Here is a 26,794-nt window from a genome sequence, read left to right as displayed (position 1 = left end):
TTTTTGACAAATTTGTCGAATTAAAACCTAGAATTTCATGATCGAATATTAAAAAAAAAAAAATCCATCCACCAAACACCAACACCCAGATGCACCACCACCTGCTAGTATTTGCTCGATTTTGCTAGTATTCGCTCAAATTGGCTCATATTTGCTCGATTTTACTGGGGGTGTTTTGGGTTCGAATAAATTGGGGTTTTTGGTTTGTTTTTTAGCTCAAAAATGAGGGGATTTTGCTCGAATTTGTTGGAGAATTTAGTTGTTGCTCGGTGTTGTTGTGGCCAGTGATAGGCTTGAGATTGAGAGAGGAGAGGAGAGAGAAAATAGAGGGAGGCTTGAGAGAGGAGAGTGAGAAATGGAGAGAAATGGAAATAGATGGCGTGATGGGATTATAGTATTTTTAGGGTTTTTTGTTAAATAATGGGGAGCGGTTCAATGTTCAAACCGCTTTCCATTCCAATTTTGCAAGCGGTTCACCCAAAATCGCTCCCTATTTGCTTGTTTCATTTTTTTTTGTTGTTTTGGAAGCGGAATTCAATAACCGCTTCTCATTTAGGGCTGCCCATTTGCTTTTTTTTTTTTTTTTTTTTTTTTACTAGTGTCTTATTATAATTAATGTTATTGTTACAAATGCAATCGGAGTACATGATCAGTTATTCTTTACTCTTTTCATTTTTAAAAATGCTACATTTGAGGTTTTGCACTATTAATAAGTTACTTTGGCTTAATTTTTTGTTACTAATACATAAATATGATTTATAATTTGTTGTTGGATTTGTTACAATGTCTTTTTTTTAATAAACTAGGGCAGCTAACGCGCGCGTTGCGCGCGGAATGGCTAGCCATTTCGAGTTAGTTTTTTTCAGCTTGTGTTTAGGAATGGCAATATCCATTTATCACATGTATACGTATTATCACAAGTGTAGCTAAAACTTGGCAGTGTTTGGGTGGAACAACGATTACTTTAGTTGTGGACGATTACTGTTTTACATTATGTGTTTAAAATAAGTGTTTTTTTAATAAAGCCTTACGAATTTAGACCATAGTTTTAAGGTTTATTGGAACAACTAAAGCATCTAACCTAACGCATAATATTCTTAAACCATAACCTTGAAAATGTTACAAACAAAAGGTTTAAAAGCAACAATTACAACCAAACATTGAGCATAATATGTTGTATGTGGTAGTGTTCTTGTATGAAGAAACACTGTGTACTTATTCATGTTGTTGCTAAGTTGTTCTAGTAGAGTCTAGGAAAAGGAAATGGCTTTGATAGCCCACTTTAGAACCCGAAGTCTAGTTAGGGATGTTGTTGATGCAATCTAAACGTACAGTAGCTTGGTTGCCAAGGTGGTAGTGATTAAATTACTTCAAATTCTTGTTAGTCGCCCTGTGAAATAATGCATTGAACAGTACTAACTTTTTTTTTTTTTTAAAGATGAAGGAGATATTAAGATGAAGGAGAAATAGGAAAGCCAAGTATATAAATTGTTTGAATTATAAAAGAACTATCAGTTTCCTAAAAAAAATAGTTACAAACTCTAGCAATTCTTGAGCTTGGTTTTAATTAGAATTTAATTAGAATTGAATTGATAATAGGAAATGAATGCACGGAATTTGAAAAGAGTTACAATTATTGTTTATGGGAATAATTATTGCAAATTATTTTTAAGTACGGAGTACTATTTTAATCTTCCTATGACAGATTGATAACGTAAAATGTTGTGCAATAAATTAAAAATATAGCCTCCATTGAGCTAATGAAAATCTTATTCACATTCATCATCTTTATTGCCGGTCAATTATTACTTTTGGGTTGTGCTTCATCTTCTTTGGGTTTTCTTCAGGGATGGTGAATAAAGATTGAGGAGATAGAAATTAAAGCGCAAAACTCATTAATGGGTAGGGATTATAAAGGGGTAAGAATGTAAATAAACATTTTGAAGGGCAAAAAGGTCCGTGCACTATTCATAAGAACAACTTCCCACTTTTTATAAGGTAGGGATTAACTAGTGAGTGACCCCGGGCATTGCCCCGTGTTGCTATTGTTGTAGACGTACAATCAGTAACTTTTTTTAAAGGCTTTTTAAAACTGCAATTGTCACTCTCAAACCATAATTGAGTTATTCTTTGAATGCAACTTTTTTTTATTATTATTTTTTTAATTAAACCTTGTGGTTTGTAGTTATATGAATTTTTTTTCCATATAAACAACATAGTTGATATTAGCTTAGATGGTTAAATAGTCATATGTGTTATTAAATGTTGAGGGTTCGAACCTCCTTATCCTTATGTTTTTATATGGAGTAATAATGTTATCTGCTTGGGTGATGTGGCATTGTTTGATTGTGCTGTGGCATCATGAGATGGTGGGAAGATGACGTGGCACAACAAAATAGAAACTAAGTGGCATGTTGACATTTTTAGGAATGCCTTTTAATATATTAGTATAGATTTTTTTAAAAAATAATTTTATACGATTGAAGATATTGATGGTTAAAGTTGTACATAGACAAATGTGCAAGCCCAAATGTAGCATTTTAAAAAACACACACACACAGAGAGAGAGAGAGAGAGAGAGAGAGAGAGAGAGAGAGAGAGAGAGAGAGAGTAGTTTTCAAAGATTGATATACTGCCTTCCATCCGTTTTGAGTCTTCGAGGCTTTCTATATAATTTGAAGTTTTTCTTCAGAAAGAAACACATAGAAAAACATATTCGTGTTCCTTTTCATTACTAAAAAGGGTCAAATTATGACAGTTTGTCTATGAAATCCAGTAAGACCGTTACAGATTTTAAAAGTAATATACATATACAACAATTTATGAAACCGTTGCAATGGGTACATGAATATAATTTTTTTAAAAGTAGATGTCAAAAATAATTGAAAAAATTGAAATAGTTACGACGGTTAATCGTGTATCATGACGTTTTACTTATTATTAGCGATGGTTACAATCGTCGTAAAATAATTTTTATTTTTTTTAAAAAGCATTAGGCCTAATATAAAAACCTAGGGTTGAATTAAGTTTAATATAACTTTCATTTGTTGTTTTACGAATTTGGTATCCTCTTTCTCTCTCTACGCTAGCTTCCACTTCTCTCTCCACTTCCAACCTTCGACCACATTCACTGTATTTTTTTTTGGTTATTTGGCGAGTTTCACCATGAAATCGACCAATGTTTCGTAATTGTTTTCAATTAATGAACACATGGAAATTCAGGCATGAATTCAACAAAGCTTAGGTTTTTTTTTTGGTCAATTCAGATTCGGAGTTTTCATGATCAAATTTAACCAAGATTTCGAATCTGTAGTTTTTTTGGTCACTTTTTTTTTTAAAGGAGTCTAAGGACTATATTTCATTAAATAAAGTCATGAAATCTACAATTGGCAATTAACGATAATGAAAAACAATATAACAAAATCAAACAAGAATTTACCAGGGAAGGGCCAATTAAGAATCCTAATATACATAAATATAACTGTTCGGCACATTCTCAATTCGTTGACTAATTCAATTTTTTGAGTAGATCCATTGTTGCTTCATAATTTAGTGAGGAAGGAAAATCTTGCGATGCTTTCGTAATCCGAATTCAATCAATAATCAATCGTAGCCCTACAACTAACACTGGAGACCATATCAAACGCAAATAACACATTGTCTTTCAAAGGAGTTAGAAAAATTCTGTCTTTAAATAGAGATGGAAAAAACCTTGTCTTTCGAAGAGGCAAACCCCTTTTTTCGAGAGAAACATTATCATAACCTAAACAAAAAACTTAAAAGAAACAAAGATTAGTGCTTTTACCAGTAAATCAGATGAAAGCCCCTTCAAAGTCAACAAAGAACGCTAGAATTTAGGAGAAAGAATAGATAGAGAGGAGGCTAGGTTTTTTATGGTTATGAAATTTTTTGTGTAGTCATGCCTTTCAAAAAGGTAGGGAAGGATTATTATGTTTATAATGATATTTTGTTATAAGTGAAACTATTATGTGTGTCCGAATGTATAGTGAGATAGATTAAGTTATTTCACATTTCATATATTTTGTGAATTTTTAAACATCTTAATTATTGTTGAAATTCATATATGAATTTTTTGACGTTTCATATTATTTTATTTTTGGGTTTTTCTATGTTGTACACTTGTGTTTTTCACTTTTCTACTTTATACCACCTCTTTTTGAAAGTTACACACGATACCCTAATAATTTAGATTTCGTATATATTATACCCTTATTGTTAACCTGGCGTTAAAATTTTCATTAATTTACTTAATACTATGAATTTTTCTATGTTGTGCCCCTTTGATCTTTGTTTTTCGAATGTACCCTCTTTTCATTTTTAAATTGAAAAATGTTTGGGTACCTTGTCTTATAATTACTAAGTTCATTTTTGCAAAATAGTACTCCATCTTTTGCTAAAAGTTTGACTCACTTTGCATTTACACGGTCTAATAAGATCTTTGCTTAAAATGAATATCTTTGACCATTAATAACTTCGGCTATGTATAAGTTAATATTTTAAAAAGTTTATATTTGAAAAATTTATCATTAAGGGAATCTAATAAGATCAAACTTATTAATTCATTTTGATTGTATAAATTATACAAATGTGGCCAAAGTTATTTTATTTTGACAATATGAATAGCAAATGAGTCAAACTTTCATGAACAGAGGTAGTATAAATTAATTTGGTTGCTTACATATTCACAACTCTTACAACTCACAAGCCAACAAACTAACAATAATATATATCTAGCAAATTACCAATTGACTGTTGGTGTAGTGGTGATTGGGGCTACACTAGGTAAGGAGGACTGCATGATCGATCCCCTGTAACAACAATTGAAAGGGGATTAGTTGTACACACACACACACACACACACACACACACACACACACACACACACACACACACACACACACACACACACACACACACACACACACACATATATACTACCTCCGCTTCGAGTTACTTGCAACAAAGTACAAGTTTGCGGAGGCCGAGGTAAAAGATTGGAGTGTGTTTAATTAAGGGGTGGGGGTAGTATTAGGAGAGATAAATTGGAGGGAAAGGAAGTGGTCCCTTATTAACTTTTTCTTAGCATGTGGGGGGAATTTTTTTAGTGGGGTTTTTCCCCCCCTTTTATGTCTGATTTCCAGAGTAGTTTCCCACTACTTTTGGGAATTTTATTTTTCCCTCCCAAATTTTGCACGAAAAATTTAAAGGTCACCCAAATTCAAATTTTTCAATTTTTTCAATCAAAAGGACCTCTTTATAAAGAGGTCACCCCTCCTAATAAACCCATCTTTTTTCACATTCATTTCAGAGGGGTTTATTTGGGAGAGGGGGGGGGGGGTGATAAATTCAGTTTGACAAAATCCACAGAAACCACAAGTAATCAAGTTCACAAAATACAGGCAGCCCTACTAAATTACATTTGAACTAACATTAGTTGTTAAAAATCCTAATTCTAAGTGCTGAGTTAGTTGATGCAACATCCATATTTACTGAATTAGGCTCCACTGAAGACCGCAAAAAAAAAACCCACAGCCACCACTTCATCACCTTCACTCGCTCTGCAAAAAAACCAAGGGGACTCATGGAATTCTTTGAATCTGATTTTTTTGGCATGCATCAAATGTATGAAGATGAACAGCAACAATGGGACTACTACAGCATGGGACTTCATGACTCAGGGCAACATGAATCAGAAATGGAACAAGAGCAACAGAATGATGAACAAGCAGATGGTGGGTATGATGCAGATGTTGATGAGACACAAATAGAGACAGAGGGGACTCCAACTGAAGAAGGTCATGCCAGAAGGCCAAACAGAGAACTCACTTTGGAAGAAAAGAGATAACTAGTTGATGAAATTTTGGTGAACATGGAAGGGGACTCATTACCTTTTGGATTTTTATCCAAAATGGCCAGAAAACACAATGTTCACAGATCAACAACAACTAGATGGTTCCAGGTAATTAAAAAACATTTAGGGGAGGGGACTGCAATTGATGTGAGGACCAAAAAATTAGGACAGACTGGGCCTAAACCCAAACAATATTTTGATGAGTGGTTAGTGTCTGTTCCTCTGTATAAGAGGACCACTGAAAGAAGCTATGCTGCTGCCCTTCATGTTTCTTCCTCAGTGATACACAGATTAAAGAAACAAGGCAGACTTAGAACACACACATCAAGCAATCACCAAGCACCGACAGACAATCACAAAATAGCAAGACTAAAGTGGGTGTTAAGCTATGTTCACCCTGTTCCAGCTGTTGGGAACCCAACTTTCAGAGATATGAAGCACACAATTCATATTGATGAAAAGTGGTTCTACTTGAACCCAGAAACAGGAACATTTTATTTGCTACCAAACGAAGACAACCCATACAGAGCTCAACAGTCTAGGAGGTTTAAATTGAAGGCTATGTTCATGGGCATGGTTGGAAAGCCCCTATATGATGAAAACAAATATCTTTTGCATGATGGCAAGTTTGGGTTGTTTCCTTTTGTCAAGTATGACATAGCAAAGAAGACAAGCAAGAACAGAGCCAAGGGAACTTTGGAAACTAAGGCTGTCCAGTCTGTAAACAAGGATGCTATAAGAGACATGCTACTCAACCATGTCATTCCAGCTATACATGAGAAATGGTCCCCCCAGCTACCAAAGGATATCCTTATACAGTGGGATAATGCTAGGCCTCACCAAGTCCCTAAGGATACAGAATTCACAGAAGCATGTCATGCAAATGGGTTCAACATTGAGTTTGTTTACCAACCAGCACAAAGTCCAGACTTAAATGTGTTGGATTTAGGTCTGTTTAGGGTAATACAGTCCATTTAGTATCAGTCTTTCCCTAAAAATCTAGATGAATTATTAGAAAAGGTGAAAGAAGCTTGGGAGGCATTTGATCCAACAGTTAACTAGTATACATGGATTACCCTTCAGTCTGTCATGCTTGAAATACTAGAAAGGAAGGGCAACAAAAACTTTGTTCCACCACACATGAAAAAGAGACATTTGGACAATCTAGGCCAATTACCAGACTTGCTACAAGTAGACAGAGAGGTTCTAAACACAGTGGTGCAGTATTTGAACACAATAGAAGTGCCATCAAAAAGCAACCAACAGCAAGATGCCAACATGGAGGTAGATGCAGACTAAGTAAGCAAGGGACAATTAATATGCTTTTGAGACTCATAGACTGCCACACATAACCAGGGAAGCCTAAACTAAATTTTTTTTGTTTTTTTGTTTAAGTATTGGTTATGTGTATTTTGGTAAATACATAGTCCTCATTTTTAGGCAGTCATGTATTAGGGGTCAAAGGATTATTGTCCTAACTTTTGTAAGCTTCACATGTTTTTGATTGAATGAAAATGCAAAAGAATTCCATCAGATAGGGTGTTTTTCACTCAAAGCAATCTTGACAGTGGGCACCTCAACAGCAACCTCAAAAGAAGTCACTAGAGCCTCCACACTGAACAATGAGCTATCAGTTGAGTCCCTTCATCATTTGGAGAACTAAGTGTCACTGATGCAATACACAATTTGGGACTCATTGCATCTAAGGGGCCTAGTGGGGGACTCATATGCCAATACACATACATATACATATTAGGCATCAACAACAACACCAACTACAATCAACAACTATAGCACAGCCAAGTACAGATTCAACCAACATAGCCAACACAAGCAAGTTAGTGAATAACAAACAGAGGCAACTACTCCAATGATCCAACACAGTTAACAACCCCCAATGAGAAAACACATCCAACTACCCTAAGATCCAACACAGGAAACAATCCAAACTAACCAACACAACCAACAATCCAAGTTAACCAACACAGCCAACAATCCAAGTTAACCAACACAGCCAACAATCCAAATTAACCAACAACCCCAACAATCCAAATTAACCAACAAAGCCAAATATCAAAATTAACCAACACAGCCAACAATCCAAATTAACCAACAACCCCAACAATCCAAATTAACTAACAAAGCCAAATATCAAAATTAACCAACACAACGAACAATCAAAATTAACCAACACAGCCAAATTAATCAATAATCCAAACCAAATATTGTATTCAAACCAAGTAAAACAGGAGTATAAACAATTGAAGTCCAACCAACTATCATATCACAAAAAAGGACTCAAACAACATACATAACCAATTATCACCCACAAATTGATGCAATTAACTAAAACAAACAAATTAACTGGCAAAAAAAATTAAACTTTAGGGTTTAAGAGATTACGCTGCCCATTTAGTTATGGGGGTTGGAGAACTGGGGATAGTAGATCTGGTGATAAACCGAGTAGACATCATCAGGCTCCAAACCAGCAGGTAGCCCAGACCGTATGCGCTTAGCACCAGAAGTAGGGGCATCTTCCACCACAGCCAGCATGGGGTGGGACTCAGGTGGGCGGAGAACCTCCTCAGCAGTCAATTCAACGGGTTCAGACTCCCCAGTCTCAGATCCGGTGTCTGGAACCCCAGCAGCAGGTACAATGGCGACGGAGACAGCATCTCCGGCGGGTTTTTCTACAGGAAGTACCACGGAGATAGGTACAGGGTCCAGATCAACAACGGTGGAACTTGGAGCGGGCCTTTTAGATCCAGAAGCAAGCTTTACTTTCTCCTCCTTGTCGCTTAAAAACTCGGCCAATTTAGCACCCCTAATTTTCCGACGCGCAATAACAGAAGCGCGGCGAAGGGGTTTCATCACACCAGATCCCCGACGGGGGATGTAGGTGGTAGCAAAAGAAGGACGAGGGTTGGATCTTTTAGTAGCAGCAGAAAGGGACTCGTAGCCCATCAGATCTGGGTTCTCTTCATCAGAGGAAGCCATTTTTACAGAGAAAAAGAGATAGAGAGTTGGGAGAGAGAGAGAGAAAGGAGATAACAGAGTAGAATTAGAGAGAGAGATAGAGAGTTGGGAGAGAGAGAGAAAGATAGAGAAAGAGAGAGATAGATGGGTATATGAAGAACTAGGGTTGGGTTTGATTTCTGGAACATCAATTCCAGAATTGAATTCATTCAACCACACCCAACTTCAATTGAATGCTGATTCATTGAAGGAAGTAGTTGGGAATTTGTAAAGTTTTAAATAAATTGGGTAAATATGGTGGGAATGGTTAAATAAATTAATCTAAGGTTAATTATAAATAAAACAGATTAGTAGTAATAAGTTGGTTTTAAAAAAATAAAGTAAGGGTAAATATGTCAATTTGTAGGGTAAAACTTACTAAAATAGGAAAGAAAAAATTTTGTTGTGAGTAATGTGAAGCATCCATTTTTGGAAAGTGTTGCAAGTAACTCGAAGCGGAGGTAGTATGTATATATATATATATATATATATATATATATATATATATATATATATATATATATATATATATATATATATATATATATATATATATATATATATATATATATATATATATATATATATATATATATATTATTTTTTATTTTTTAAGATTAGGCTTAAATTGATGTATGATTTGGGTTAAGTGGTGGGATTTAATTTATCAGGTACTTGTCCCGATTTTGACTGCCAACATTGAAATATACATTGACCAGGTACCCTAGAGGGTTCGGTTTGGAAAAATTGAGAACCTGAAACGAGACTTGTTGCAATAGGTACTTAATTTTACCAACTTAGAAGTGGAAGCTTTTGTCTAGGCCGTCTCGATTCCAGAATCTACGAAATCTTATCAAGTTCTGATTTTGGGTATCCTAATTTTTATCCTGATTTGTGTGATGGAGAACACCCTGGAATTAATGCAAATGGTGGATGGGTGAAATATGTTGTACACACCCAGGTGTAATGTGCACCCAACTAACCCAAAATTAGTTTTTTATTCTTACTACGATGATTAAATGAAAAACAATCATCAAAATGAGAACAAAATGCTCATAGATGTACGGTGCACCCGAATATATATAACAATATCTCGCGGAAGAGAGAAAAAATTAAATAATATCAGTTTTATGTCAAAATAAGAAGTGTCACATGAATTCAAAAATGAATTAAATATTTAATTTGAATCTTTTTAGTTGACATGTTTAACTTTCGCAACTATCTACATAGATTATATTAAATTACTTTTGTGATTTTTTCTTAAGAAAAAAGTAATATATAGTCTTGTTGAGTTATGTTTGAGTCATCTCAACATCTATCTCCAAATATTATCAAGAACATATTAGTATATAAAGTTAATATACTTCGTATATTAATGTGTGTCTCAATAAAAAGAAGTTATTGCGTGCGTATGGACGCACTAACTGCTTGGTGCGAGAGGCTTGGCTGATATATTTTACTCATTGGCTTGTATGTTTCATGTGTTGGCTGATATTTTTCATTTGTTGGTTAATATGGTTTTTGTGTTGGCTAATATATTCTTTTTGTTGGCTGATATATTTTATTTTTAATTTTTAATAGGTTCCTTTTGTTGGCTGATATCGTACATCATTTGGCTTATATGGTTCTTTAATTGGCTTATATATTTATTTTGTTGGCTGATGATACGTATAATTTAATTTTTGGCTTATATGTATCATTTTGTTGGCTAATATGTTTATTTTGTTGATTTACCTATTGCTTTCGTTTGCTGATTTCATCCGTTTATTGGATGATATGCAACTTTTGTTGGCTGATATATTCCTTGTGTTGGTTGGTATACTCCTCTTGTTGGCTGATATGCATATTTTGTTGGCTGATATATATATATTTTTTGTTGGCTTACATGTTGCTTTTATTTGCTGATTTTATCGTTGATATGCTTCATTTGTTGGCTGATATGTTCCATCTCTTGGCTAATATCAGACATTTATTTGCTTATATATTAATTATTTTGGCTTATATCCTTCATTTGTTTGCTGATATCATCCTTTTGTTGGATGATATGTTTCGTCTCTTGGCTGTTAAGTACATGTTATTGACTGATATATTACTCTTGTTGGCTGATATATATCTTTTGTTGGCTGATAGATTCTTTTTGTTAGATGATACACTTTTATTAATGTTTGATATATTTCTAATGTTGATTGATATCGTACATGATTGGCTGATATAGTCATTTTATTGGCCGATGTAAATCTTTTATTGGCTAATATTAAATACATACCCACAATCATTTTTTTCTCTATCCTCTTTCCTCCTCTTCCTCTCTTTAATTTCTTTCTCAAAGAAACCCACAATGGCCACACATCCACGCCACTGATCTCATCACACCCATCAACCATAAACCACCAAACACCTAACCACCGAACCCACCCACCAATCCCCACCATATCACCATTTTTTATTCTCTCTCATCGAAAATAAAACAACACACAATCACACTTTCAAAGGAGAGAGAAAGAGAGAGAAGCTTTGACCTTCAAGAAGCCCGTCAATGGCGGGCAACGCGGATGATGATGATGATGATGCTTTTCTCAAAATGTTGATGTTGGAAGTTCTTGATATAAAACAAGAGAGTTGGGAAAAACAAAGAGAGAGAGAAAAATAAATAAATGAAAGGAAAAAGTCCCACATTGGTTAGGGAAGAGTGTTTTACCTTGTTTTTATATTATAGTGCTTTAGCACTACTTAGTTGAGTGAGTGGGAGGTGGGTGTTATACCACACACACGCACGCGCGCCGAGTCGGACTGGGTCGGGTTAGGCACAGGCCTCGGGTCTTGGGTAAGGATGGAAATACCCAACGGATGATACGACCACCCGGTCCATCCGCTTTATTAAACGGTGAAAAACCCGGTTTATATGGATGAGAGGCGGGTGACAGGTGAATCGGGTGATGGATCGGGTCGGATTCGGGTGGTGGTTAATCCCATCCGTCACCCATCCATCCATCCGTTTAGTATAATAAATATTCTTATTTTTAAAAAATACATATAAATATCTTATACATATATAATATTTGCATATTAGAAGTTGTATGGTACGATTATATTTTATTTTTTATGTTAATATTTGACATATCACAATTATTTTACAATAACTATTTTAATATTAAAGGGTCAAAATAGTTTTCTCAAGTTTTTTTTTTATCAAAAAATAATTTTTATTCACCCACCCGTTTACCACCCGGCCCATCTGTTTCACCCGCGGATGATGGACGGATGGATTTCGGGTGATGTATTATGCGGGTAACGAATGGATCGGGTAAAACGGATGGATGCGGGTGGAGCTCCACCCGATCCGAACCCGATCCATTTCCATCCCTAGTCTTGGGGAATGCGATGCGCGGGCGTGGGTCCCTCTTACTATTTTGGAGCTGAGAAATTTTATTTAATTTCGTTGTTGACATAATATTCCTTTTTGACTGTTGGGATATTTTTACAGTTACAGAATTTAATCAGCCATTAATCCTTTGATTATAGCTGACTGTTTCTTGACTAACCGAGTTCATTTGGACAATTTTTTTGCTAGGTTCTTCCCTCGTTTTATGCTGGCCGTTTTCCATTTGCTGGCTATATATACTCGGTTTTTCATCAGCCAAAATACACAACAATTCCAATCTTCTCTCTTCTCTAAAAATCATCTAACCATGATTTCTGTTCTTCTGTTTTCCGGGCAAGTATTCTGAATTTCAGTCTGGTTTGTGAGTGCACATAAACTCCGGCGCTTATCATGGAGGGCGACCGCTTCTAATCTACTACACCTGGAGGTAGCGCAAAATCGTCTTTTAGGTCAGTGATTCTCCACGACACGGATACTATCAGTTTGGTTCACGCATCATGATATAAGTAATTTATGTTTTATTGCTTAATTAGAATAACACTTGCGCCATCTCCCATTCTTCCTACGACCGTGATCGACATTGAAGCTGGTCCTTCTAAACAAATGTAATGAATTAAATTTTGGATCTTTTTTTTTTCCTGATTTTTCTGAAAAGTTCACCTCCTTTGGATTAATTATAATTGTTTTTGCAATTGATGTGAATTTCTCTTTAATTTAGATCTAGAAATATGATGAGTAGAGGAGAGAGATGGAGAAGGCAAAATAGTACGGGACGCACGAAGTGTTGGGTATGAGTGTATGAGTGGACGCACCCAATATTTTACATTCAGTAAAATGTGTTAACAAATACAAAATAGAGGGAGTAAACAAATGTGCCAATTGTATTTCCTCGATCTCGCCCTTTCTCCAATAAGCTTTTCTCATTTTATTTCCACGAGTAAGAAAATTTAAGGAGCAATTAGAAGACAATTAAAAGATCATAAATGAGTAATCACCGTCTAATTAAGATGAAAAAAAAAGATGAGCATTTAGGGAGCCAAGTGGTACCCAAGTGAGGCTGCATACTTCATGAAGTGGGGCACCATTACACCATACAAATCTCTCTTCCGGATCTTTATCATATCTTTCTGTCCTTTATCATACTAGTTGTGGTGCACGCGCGCGATGCGCACGCAGCACTTTGGTTATCGGGATAAATAAATCAAATATAAATCAACAAGTCGAATAAATTGACAACATTATAGAACGATATTTTTATTTAGCATCAACAAGCTAAATGTGTAAATTTATTATTGGAATGCATTTAAGATGTAAGGGTGATAGATATATCAAACAATGACAATATGTTAATTAATAGGATTTGGTATATAAAATCATAAACAATAATCCATGTAAAATGTGGGAGGTCCAAATTCAATGTTGTTGGTTACTGAATTCACTGGAAAAACTATCGTTGAGTAAATGAATCAGATCTATTTTCTGATCCTCTAAGAAAGCCTTGATATTCAATTTATAATAAAATAAATATATTATTATATTTAATATTAATGTAACATCATTTTGATTTTATTGTCGTAGTAAATCTGCCTCGTAAGGAGGCCTTGCAAATTTTCATCACATTATTGCCATTTTTAATGCTCCGTTTGGCCAATCGGCAGGATTCCGTTTAGTGTTTAATGTAAATGCATAATTAATTTGTCGAAGCATTTGTTTTATCTATAAATACAATGGTATCGATGTTTATAGATTAGTAATGTTTTTGTTATCTATGTAGTAATACTTTATAATGTTGTATCAAATTAAGAAAATATGATTGCATGACTCAATTATAGAATGATAAGTTAAATTGGGCGTACCATAGTCTAGCTTTAAATCTATACAATGGGCTTATATTACGAAAAGGTAGCTAATAAGATATTTTTTGTCTTTTATAGGGGCAAGGTTGCAAGAGCTTGGCTTTGTGGGCTTAATTCAATAACTAAGAAATAAAACAACTTAAATAGGCCAATCAATAATGAAATGTAGGTGATGTCAATAAACCTTGGTAGAAAAAGGCTTGAAGGGTAACATTTGAGTAAAATATAAATAAGAAATGACACTTTAAAAATTAAAATTTATATTTTAATAATTTACTACATGTGAGTTTTAGTACTCATTAATTTTTTAAAATGGAACAACGCGTATTTAATTTACACTCGTCTAAGTTTTTGCTCGACACTATTTTGTTAATTGGGTATAAGCTAAAAACTATCGTTTTAATGTATGAGGTTAATTGGGTTGAAATTAAAACAATCCTTTTATAATGTAGTAAACGTTTTGTATTAAACAAAAATTCCGGGAAAAATTTATTATATGAGTGTGTAAGTTGGTTTGGTATTAAACAAATGTGAAAGAAACTTGCTTTCTATTTTTGGATACTCTTAGTAGTAGTTATATATAACAAGCTTATTGCTCCAAAAAAAATTATAGAGTATTAGTTTTAAAACTGTAGCGTTTCCTCGATCATTGTGCATTTTCTGAAACAAGGCGACCTTTCTTCTTCTGCATACTATGAAGACATTCGAAAAGACGTCAAGTGACGGCTTGGGGTGTATTAAAAAGGGAGAGTGATCAGTCACATATCTCCAAAAACCCTCTCTTTTCTTTTGATGCAAATTGAAAGAGCTTTTCGTATTCGGCATTTCTAATCTTCCATTAAACTTCGAAACTTAAGCTCTTTCATGGCAGAAAGCGATGAAGACACTCCATTTACAGAATGGTATCATAAATTCTTAGAAAGAAGGAAAGAAAACCTTTGGGGTCGATATTACGCAGCGGATGAGGCTCGTCTTGATGCAACCCAAAAATTAACAGAGCTGGCGAAGGAAATGCAAGATATCGATGAACAACTTGCAAAGTGCGCTGAGGTTGCTCGGGAAAAGGAGAAGAATAAGGGGCTTAAAATTGGCAGCAGCTCTGCTCCTTCGATCCCAGTTGCCGAGGATAAGAACAAGAATAAGGGGATTAGAATTGGTAGTAACTTTGCTTCTCCGATTCAGGTTGACAGCGATAGCGACAGCGACGAAGAACCTCGGAAAGAGGAGCTATGTGGGTTTCAAAGGGGAATCATCCAAAAGCAGGGGTCAGTGTAGCAAGGGTAATGAGGTTTTAGGTGTTGGTGTCGAGGGAGGGGAAGCGGACATGGAAATCAGTGATGAAGAGCTTGTTGTGAAACAGGTAATCTCTTCAACCGTTGTTGTTCATGCTGAAGGAGTGCAGGAGCAGTCTGCAATTGGTGAGGTAAACGTTGGTGTGGCGCAGCAAGAGCAACAACAACCACAGATTAATCAGGAGAGGGGCTCAGAGGAAGAAGAAGAAAACGAAGAGGAGGAAGATGGGTTGCAGGCAGAATATGATTCGTGGTATGATGGAGAATCTGAAGAAGACATTGGCTACCCATACCATCATAGTGTCTGGTGATGAGCTTTTGGGTTTGACTCTGATTAAGCTAAGCAAGTAGTTTATGCAGTATAGATTTTGGTTAAGTAGATAGTCATTCTAGGGCCAGCTAGCTGTCTAAATGGTTTAATGTAATTTTTTTGTTGGAAATACTGGCCTCTATATATATTATGTAGGTGTAATGACTCTGATATTCTTATTTTATATATATATTATGTTTGGAATATTTAATATTGAAGGTTTTATAAATATGTTTGTCTAAATTTTTATTTATTCAGCTATATATAATCAGAGGTATTTCGTATGAAGTGAATGTTGGTTAATTAGTTGTTGGTTTAATTGATAGTTTTTGAACTCAATTTTAGTTGGGCTAGCATTTTCTTGTTACTTCTGGTTTGGAATGCACATGGGAAGCAAAATACAGTTAATTGTCCAAAAATTAGATCCTTCATTAGTTGCCATTAAAATCATGAACTATAAGTATGTTTGGCTTACAGGACTGTTAAGACTTCATGTGAGCTAGTTAAGGTTGTTACAGATACATATCCTTCTAGCCTTCTAGGTTTTGAAAGGGAAGAAGGATCAGGACAATAGAGAGTTAAGCTGCATAGCTCATGTATTTATTTGATTAAGGAGGAAAGGTGTTTAGAAGGTGAAGATTATATGGATTGGTTGTTCAGTAGCGATTATATTCATTATATGTCTAACTTTATCGGGAGGATGTGTAGTATTAGTAGCTTTGATTTAAAGAATAACAGTGTTACCAATATATTTAGTTAGCTTAGCTTTGTGGGTTATGGTTTCTTTGACAGTGTTTTGTAATTTGACCGATTTCTGAAATGACCTTGAATGATATTGAGCATAATAGTTGGAAGAATTGGAAACGATTTTCAAAATGACCGATGTTCACAAAGATTAAGTATTGTGTTGCAAACTGAAAGATTGAATTAATGCAAGGATCACTCTTTGAGTTTCTGAAACTATGTGATATCATGAGGCTATCAGAGTCTTGTGATTTGAAAAAAGTGATCACTTCATTAGGCATGTGAAACAACATGTTAATAGCATTGAATTAAGCAAAAGTAGCAGGTATAGATATGCAGGTCAATAGTTAAGTGCATTAATTTAAGCCTGGAGCACAAGTGTTAAACTAATTACATCAAAAGCACACATAGCCATAGCAAATCAGTTCTAGCAAAAGTTACAGGAATAAGGCGCTGATTGCGACAGTAAGTCAAAGTTTTCAAAAGACAGGGAAATTAACATGTATGGCTGGCATAACTATAGTGTGCACTAAGAGCAGATCAGGCAAGGGAAATCAAATGGGCTAAGTAATCTTGCATTGTGAAAAGGTGTCGAATAGGAACACATGCAAAAGGATAAGCATAGCTTATCTTAGGGGAGTGTGTTCCTATTAGAAGCCCAATTAGCTTGATTATGTTGCAAAACTTGCAATCATTGCTCGAGTGAAATAGCCTTCATGTACCACTAAGCATTAAAAATTTTTGCAAGTACTTTTAATGATCAAACGGAGCATTAAAATTTTTTGCTTGAAATATGTTTGCTGCAATTTTGAGTTGATCTGCATGATATATGTTGGGTGAAATTTAATGTATAATGTGCAATTTAACAAAGAAATATGTTGTGTAACATTAGCTAAATAACTATACAAAATTTGGGCAATCAAGTCTGAGTGATATATTTTTGTGGAATTTGTAACACTTATATGGTCGAAATCGAAAAAGGCAAAGGGTTCTAAATGTTTCATTAACTTTTCTAAGGGAAATAAAATGCATCCTAAGGAGCACTAAATTTGTGGAGCACTAAAATGCATCCTAAGAAACAAAAATAAGGCCAATAATGTAATCAGAAAGCATCACATAAACCAACAGTACTTAAGCAAAATGTAATTAGATTTTCTATGCAAATTGATTCCTAACCTGGAAAAAAATTGATGAATTAATTTAAAACCATGGTATCATTCAGCATTTCTTGAATATCTTAATTAGAACATGGTTGAACTATTTCAAGGTCATATCAATACCAAATAAGCCATCACCAAGGAATACAGAACATAAAATAAATAAATGCTTGACTTGAGATTTGTTGGTCATCATGTTTGCATAACAAAAGTGTAGCCATAAGATATTAGTTTTGAAGCTAGGTATGATAACCATACATAAGTTGCTACTTAAGTACACAAATTATATAAAAGTTCACATGGCAGAGCATTTAAGGAGTACAGAATCATCACCAGTGACTTTTGCAAAAGGAACTTACTATTGTTTCAAAAGGTGTCCAGCAAGAACACGTTCAAAATGACAAGCTACTCTTGTTCGATATAACGTGTTCTTACAAGAAGCCTTAGTTCTTGGCATTCATGACTTCTTTTGGAGCAACTGATTTGGTTTTCTTGACTTCTTTTGGAGCAGCTGTTTTGGCAGGCATGACTTCCTTTGCGGCAGCTGATTTGGCATCTTCAGCTTCTTTTGCACCAACTGATTTGACATTCATGGGTTCTTCCATAACAACTGATTTGATAACCCACTTGAGGTAGCCAACCCTCTTGATTGCACCTGTTGGCCCAACTTCAACTTGCACTGGTTTTCCTTTAAGTGCAGCATCTAATTCGTCAAAGCCATCTTAGCCTGATATCTGCATAACAAAGGAAAAGAGTTGTTTAAGGTGTGGTCTGGTTTACTTTAAAGTGTAGACAATAAATAATTAACTTAGAGCAGCATATTGAATGCTTTTACCTTCTTTTCAATTAGTTCTGCTTCTTTCAGGCCTAGTAACTTTTCACACTGCTTCCCATATGCAGTTAACCGAATAGTTGCAGTATCATCGGCTGCATAGAAGGTGATACTGACCCTGTAAGAGGTCAGGTATAGTTAGCAGTTGAACAGGATACAACTCATGATGTTAGTGAAAGGATATTCTACCTCTTTTCTGTAGTGCAAGTATCATTGCACTTATCACAGTAAAATTTAGTCGCGTCAACATTGTCACAATGGTTACCACAAACGCTGCACCCAACATAAGCTATAATATCCTCTTTCCGTGCAGTTGATATTGTGATTTTGAGCCAGTGTCGCTCATGTGCAGTCGTTGTTAGAGGCTGCAAATGCATAAATTAACATCAGAATAATTCATTGAATGTAATATTTATACGATGTAATCTTCATGTGTATAAATAATGAAAATTTCATTACAGTTTTCTTCTTAAGTTCTATAACTGAAGTCAGGACATTTGAGCTGCTAGCTTCCTTGGACTGCAGTTGATGCGCCACATGATCAGCAAGACAATCTTCATTTTCCAGCACCCTGTCCCATACAAAGTTGCAACCATTACCCAAGCATTTTGAAAACATAAAAGTTTTAAAAATTATGCTCAAGTATCTTGAAAGCAAAATAGCTTTAAAAATTATATGAACTTACCAAGCTTTAAGTGCACTAACTTCAGGACCTGCTGGATCGAGATAAATTATTGTGGTCATAGAAGATGCCAAGGAAAATCCTATGCAATGAAAACAAAAATAAGTCATAATATAGTTAAGGTACACGATTCTAGCATTTTGAGTAGGAATTAACCTCCGTGGGTGGCTGCCTTCAAGTGTCGGAAACTGACCACCAGGAAAGATTCATACCAAGAAGCTAATTTGGCACACTCTTTAGTAGCTAACTCTCTATACACAGAAATAACAAGAGCATCAACCATCTGGCATATATATCAAATTACTATTAAAAGAAAACACATAAATAAGTTCATTTGCTTAAGTGTATCTGTTAGTGTGTAATAACCTTTGCACACTGGCATCCACAACAACGATGTCTCGTACATCAAATTCATAATCATTGCTTATTTTCTTCTTGCGTGTGTCTTCCAGATGCACAATGACTCCAAGAATATCTACACATGAGCCACATAATAAGGGTTAAAGAGTAAGCTGCAATAGAAAGAAAAATACCAAAGCACATAATATATATTACCATAGCGATCATCCTCACTGCTTGTAGGTGGGACTTCAGCAATGGGAGTGTATTTTGGCACAATAGGACTAGAATTAGGATTCAGTGATTGAATTGTTGTTGTGCCTCCAAAAGACAGGTAGTAGTCACCTTCTTTGTGACGAAACATGGGATTAGTATTTCTGATTAGTGCATCTGATATGATGTATTCTTTCTGGTGCTCCAAAACAGTCTTAAAGTTCTCAATGTCATCTTCAAACAAAGTTCCTCTCATTTCATTCCCCTAACAGCACACCATTAAAACGGATCAGAACGTGTCTAATTTCTTTAGTTAACTACACAACAAAATTCAAAGCACTATATATACCTCATCATCTTCAAATACAAGCTTTTGGAAAGCTTTCTTGCCTTCTAGATATTTAGCAGGAGACTTCTCCTTCACCTTAACCTTGATCTTGTACCTCTTGTTTTTAGGAGTTATCTTATCAAGAGGCACATATTAAGGTTTCATCTAGTTCATTTACATACAAGAAAAGGTTATTCCATATCATTTAACAATCTTATAGGTTGTATAGAATTACTTAACTTGAGATTATTGGTGAACATTGTTCCAAAATGTTGATATATTTTGTTCACAAATCAAGGTATATAAGTTATATTGTGCAATTTAACAAAGAAACATATTCTTTAACATTAGCCAAATAATTATACAAAATTTGGGTAATCAACTCTGAATGACATATTTTTGTGAAATGTGTAACACATATAAAATCAGAATTAAAAAAGCAAAGGGTTCTAGATGTATTAGTAATTTTTCTTAGGCAAGTAAAATGCATCCTAAGAAGCACTTAATTTCTGAATTAGCAGTAATAATTAAGCTTTTGTTTCACAAATAAGCCGAATAATGTAATCAGAAAGTATTACATAAACTAACAGTGAAGTTGATGTTTTTTACATAAATAAAATACACCCTAAGCAGCACTAAATTTGTTGAATGTAGCAGTAATAATTAAGTGTCATTTTTTAAAATAAGTGTAGCAATTTTATTAGTCAATATCAAATAAATTGACAGTAAAGGTGTTGGAAACACTATTAGAAAGATAGAAATGTGGTTTGTAATAAGAACCATATGAACTATGTATTAGCAAGTTAGGAATCTTAGATATAGGCTTGTAACACAACATCAAATGAAAGAAAACATGCTTAAAGCTGAAAACAGAATAAGGCTAGCAACTTAACCAAATTATGGTCAAAAAACATCTCTTGACACTAAATATAGAAGTCCTATAATAACAAGAAGTGCAGCAAAGATACTCATAAAGTAATAACAGTTACCACCATTATTGAAGGCATGCTATTTATTGAAGACATGTAAGAAGTAAATTCTGTAAAGAAATGAAAACAAGAACATTAATGCACATACCTTAACAGTCGAAAAGTATGAGCTGCCAGCTGCAGAGATACTATTTTTTAAGAGAGAAATGAGATAAGCATGTTGAAGGAAGAAGGTTCTTTTAAATAGAACAAGGACAACACATGAACTCACATTTTTTTAAAGAGGAAAAGGCTCCTGATTGGCTGAGAATTCATAATGTGTATTGTCCATTGGAAATAAACTTACCATGATGATACTTGGTTAACCAATAGATATTTCACTGCTGAAATTTTATTGGGACTTATGAATATTGCAAAACTTTTTGGATAACTTCTCTATTAATTCTTGGAAGTGTAACAATAGTTTTTTTTTTTTTTTTAAAACTGAACCTTTTTAGTTTAATATTTGTTTAATATAATTTACACAAGGCATTTTTTAAAGATGCTTTTTAGGAGATCATCAAATATATCTCTTTTAAAAATTAGTCTCCTATCATTAAATATATGTAGTCTTATATTGCACATTATATGCTAAGCAAATAATATATGTAATATGAAGATGAAAATTGATTTATAAATATCAAAATAGTCAGGCCATATATAGACTAATTACAAACAATATATTGTTGTGCATACAAAAAAGGCTACAAAATATAACAACATGTTCATAGTACATCCTGTGGTAAAGAACAGGGGAAAAAAAAAGTGCTGTTATAAAATGACTACCAAAGGAAGAAATCAAAAAAAACTTGTCTGACCAATGTGTGTTCATGCCAAAAAGAACTACTGCTATAACACATAGTCTGCAAGTGTTTTACAATGTGCCAAATGAGAAGCATGCATCACCAATGCCTAGAACAACTGCAGAACAAAGACACAAATATAAAGCTCTAATAATATGGTTATTCATAGACAAATTGCCCTAGATATATATATAAAAGATTGCATACCAGAAATTCAACCTTATTTAGAATCACTCCAGTTAGATGATATTGGCTAGCCTCAAAACCTCATTGGACACGATGTTTCAAAGAGCTGATGATGAGACAGAATCAGATTGCTGAGTTGTATACACTGTCACTTCTTTAGACTTTTTTTGCACGTGAGAGAGCAACATACAGCTGACCATGCGAGAAGCATGGCTTTGGGAGGTATACTAAAACACAACTGAGAGTCTGGCCCTGAGACTTGTTTATAGTCATAGCAAAGCTGAGCTTAAGAGGAAATTGTATCCGTTCAAACTGAAAAGGATACTTGGAAGAAGTTGAAGGCCTTAAGTTCACACGTGGAACAAAATAAAATGTTCCTTTATAATGGCCATTGTCTATTTCACAAATAATTGAATTAGGAAGAAAGTGCCTACAAATAAGGCGAGTACCATTACACATCCCCTTAGATGGTGCCAGATTACGCAACAAAATTACATGACTGTTAACCTTAAGCACAAGTTGATGCGGGCTCATCCCTCCTAGGCAAAGTGTGTTCATAAATTCTGTTGGATAGAGGCTACAATTATCATCAAGGATTGAATCGTAGCTTAGATAAACAGTAGATGTGCTAGGAAACTGTTCAATTAAGTAGTCATTTATGGAATCAACTTCCTCATTCATTGGTGTGAGGATTGCTCTTTCATTGAATATGCCACTATCAAATGTTGGATTCGAAATTTCTGGGAAAATCATTGCAGTTAGCACAGAAACTGAATCCTCATTTGCAACTATATTCTGAACTATGTGTTCAGGTAGCTGTACATTAGCACTTTCATCTGATTGTAATTGGCCATTGCCCAAGGCTAAGAGAAAAGCTGAATAGACTAAGTCTTCCTTAGCTTTGATGTTCTCTGTTAACCAAAATTTGACTAAAAGGGGCCAAATGTAAGAGTTGACAACACTAACACCAACAGCTTCTCTTTGTGAACGACGGGGCAAAATAGGCAAAACTTGTCTAAAATCTCCCCCAAAGACAATTACTTTGCCACCAAATTGCTGATCAGGATGGTAGAGATCGCGCAACAACAAATCCAATGATTATATATTCTCTTTACGAGCCATAGACGCTTCATCCCAAATTATCAGGGCATCAGCTTTGATTAGAGCAGCTAAGCTTCCCTGCTTTGGGACATCACAAGCAAGTGATACCTCTGAATCAAGTGGAATTTTAAACCTCGAGTGAGTTGTTCTGCCAGAGGGAATATTAGAAGCAGCGATGCCTGATGTCCCTGTTGGCAGCAGAATCTTACCTGCCAAACGTACTTCGGCATATAAAGCATTATAGAGAAATGTCTTGCCTGTCCCACCTGGCCCATCAACAAAAAAATAACCAGGTTTCTCTTCATTGACATAAGCCATTATGTTATTGAATGCATTTGCTTGAGCTTCGTTGAGTTTCTCTCGACAATCAATGCATTCTAGAGGAATTGGTGCTTCAAGTGCATCTTCGATATCCTTTGTGATGCGTATTTCGTTACTGTCTTATTCAATCAAATGGCCTAGGCCAAAATCCTCCAATGACTTTCCCATGGCTTCTAAGTTTTTCTCAATGTCTCTTACAGTTAGCCTCATCACGTTTTCTTGCTGGTTGGGATTTTGATATGCAAAATCTTCAGAGAGTGAAGTATAAAACTGCAACCAGAGAGCATTTGGGTTACTTGGTTGGCAAAAGATCAACAAAGTTGCAAACAGCTGCCTCAGTGCAGAAGGCATTTGTGCTTCTGATGCTTCCTGCAAACATAATGTAACTGCACTGTCTTGTTGAAATAACCCGAGCTTGATTGCAGCTTCCTGGAAGGTAGGGTAAAGCACACCATCTATAGTTCTAAGATGATCAAATGAGACAGGACTAATAACTTTACCAAGCAATAAACGTAAGAAGAAGCGTTCTCCTTCTGCTGGGCTCACAAAAGCCATTCGCCCAACATTTTTTTTTTGTAACTTCTTCTAATCCATATTTTCTTGCTAGCTTCCCACCTATAATGTGCTATTATTTCAGTGTATCGATACCCTGTGCCTCCAGGGATGCTTGCATTTAGCCTAAAGAATTCTAGCAAAGCAGTAGTACTTCTCTTTTCATCTTGCACAACAGAACCAAGCTGCTCATGAGACCTCATATAAATAGTTGGAAAATTTGTCAAAAATAAGCCAACCTTTGTCCGGTTTGCTTAAAATAAGTCAACCTTTCGATTAACTCAGAATAATCCAACCTTTATAGGGTATTAACTTTAAATGAGTCAAAACCTGTTGTAACCGGTTATTAAGGTTAATTGTGACACGTGTTAGAATATGATTCGTCATTTTACTATTAATAATTAATTAGGATATATTATATGATTAATTATAAAAAAAACTAATAATTATAAAATTTAAAAAAAAATTAAAAAAAAAGGAAAAAACCCCAACCCCCTCACCCTCCCCTGCCAGCTCACCCCCCTCCCCTACCAGGCCGCCGGTAGCCGGCAACCACAAATTCCCCGGCGCCGGCACCAACGGCCTCTCCACCCACCCACGACGCCCCCACCCTTCCCCTTCCCTTTCCTTTCCCCTTTCCCTATCCCCCTTTCCCCACCCCGTTACCCCCGTCCTTCCCCTTCCCCACCGTCAATCGACACCCCAAAACCCTTGAACCCCGATTCCGATTTTGTTAGGGTTTCGTTAGGGTGGGTTAAAGGGTTTGGGGGGTCGACAGATGGTAAGGAAGGGGAGGGAGGGGTCGACTTCTACAGGGAGACGGGGGAGGGGGGTTGTTTCCGGCAGGGGGTGAAGGGGAGGGGGTGGTGTCGTGTCGGGGTGGGGAAAGGTGAATGGGGAAGGGGAAGGAGTGGGGCTGGGTGGGAGCATCGTGGGTGGGCGGTAGAGGCCGTCGGTGTCGGCGCCGGGGAATTTTGTGGTCGTCGGCCACCGGCGGCCTGGCAGGGGAGGGTGGGTGAGCTGGGGTTGGGGTTTTTTTCTTTTCTTTTTTTTTTAAATTTATAATTATTAGATTTATTAATAATTAATTATATGATAATTCCTAATTATTGATTATAAGAAAAATGACGAACCACATGCTGACACGTGTCACAATTAACATTAATAACCGGTTAATAAACGGTTGCAGGTCACTTGACTCATTTAAAGTGGATACCCTATAAAGGTTGGATTATTCTGAGTTAATCGAAAGGTTGGCTTATTTTGAGCAAACCGGACAAAGGTTGGCTTATTCTTGACAAATTTTCCTAAATAGTTTGCATATTTGGTAGGCGCACTGGAAGGAGCTGTACAGAAGGAGTCATCTCAAAGAGATCAAATCCAAATATTCGCCAAGCCGCCTCACATGGTGAAACCCATCTACTAGCTTGGAAAGCATCAATTTCATCAACTACTTGATTTTGTTCACCAACAACATTAAAAGATACACGATCATGACCTTTGTACACATATTTGTACAGGTATTTGACTGCTTGAATAGTTGAACAGACTTCTACATTTAGATGGCAGTCAAATAGCATAGATAAATATGGATTATAAGGTATAACCCAACGGTTATAAAGATTATCACCGCGAATTCTTACATGCTCACCAGTGTTCCTTCTTCTGTACATGGGAAAACCTTCTTCATTTGTGGTAGTCTCCTCTAAATACGGCTTAGGGTAGCTATACTTACAAAGAACTTCATTGCCATGATTTTTTTTCATACATGCACATCTAGGATTTAAACTACCACATGGACCATGCATCATGTGGCCAAGAACAATTTTGCGTAACTGAGGACATTCAGTTGAAGGGATTTCTGCAGCTACAAATTTGTCATAATCAGAAGGCCCCTTTAGCTTGTATGCATCTTCCAATATAATTAAAAAGTGAGCATGAGGTAGACCTCTCTTTTGAAATTCCACAACATAGACCATAGCTGCAAATTTTCCAAAAACTATGTCTTCCATTATTTTTTTCTTCAGAGCTATTAGCTTTGCTCTGAAAATCCGAGCAACAATGTCTGGCCGATCACATGCAACTTCTCCAGGAGCTAGCTCAGCAGTGATTTTAGGCCATTTGGCATTACACGTCATCGTTACAAACAAATCAGGCTTGCCAAAGCGCTGCACAAGAGCCATTGCATTTAAGTACCTTCGCTTCATATCTCGTGGACCACCAATGAAGGTTGGAGGCAATATCACTCGACGACCAATGTTGTTGGCACTTGTTTCTCCATCTTAAACTGTATCCAAAATACCTTGGTACAAATCAGCTCTTATTGTCTGCTGATTTCGCCTAAAAAAGTCAAGCCTTGTGTTCTCAATTTTAACATACATATCCACAATGTACTGTTGAAAACATCGTCCTCCCCGAAGTAGCATGTTCCCTGGCCTTATCTGTATCTTGTAGGCATAGTATTCCCGAGGGGATATATGCCTTTTAGAGGTGCTTGAATTTTCTGCCGCACCTGTATGCAGACAACAAAATGGCAATTAATTTAGCTATTTAGACATGCAAGAGTACGAGACAACATAATTTGAAGTAGCTATAATTGAGCACGTACGTTTTGCTTCCTCTGCCAACAGGTCCTCTTCAGTATGAACAACACAGGAAGAAACAGGGTTAACATCCATCGTAGCCTTTTTCTGTGCACTGACATAATCCTTCCTAAGACCCTGTGTCCAACCACAATCGCCACTTGGAAATCAAAGAGGATACTGCAATGGATCATAACATCCATAATAGTGATATATCCGATGAGGCAGAGTGGATCTCCCTGATATAACTATGTATTGG

General features: G+C 35.7%; 1 protein-coding gene across 1 annotated transcript; it reads right to left on the bottom strand.

Annotated features, from left to right (window-relative positions):
- Positions 1-25,260: 25,260 nt before the first annotated feature.
- On the bottom strand, positions 25,261-26,136 carry LOC145635768 (uncharacterized). Its single transcript, XM_081687123.1, has one exon. The coding sequence runs from the start codon at positions 26,134-26,136 to the stop codon at positions 25,261-25,263; it is 876 nt and encodes a 291-aa protein (XP_081543249.1).
- Between the last annotated feature and the right edge of the window lie 658 nt (positions 26,137-26,794).

This window comes from Chenopodium album, chromosome 1 (genome assembly GCF_948465745.1).
Source record: "Chenopodium album chromosome 1, dcCheAlbu1.1, whole genome shotgun sequence".
Classification (NCBI taxonomy): Eukaryota; Viridiplantae; Streptophyta; class Magnoliopsida; order Caryophyllales; family Amaranthaceae; genus Chenopodium; species Chenopodium album.
The sequence above is the reverse complement of the archived record's forward strand: the minus strand, read 5'-3'. Positions and strand labels throughout refer to the sequence as shown.

What these genes read in the sequence shown, in the direction of transcription:
- LOC145635768 (XM_081687123.1), bottom strand. Translation starts at nt 26,136, where the DNA reads ATGGCTCTTGTGCAGCGCTTTGGCAAGCCTGATTTGTTTGTAACGATG.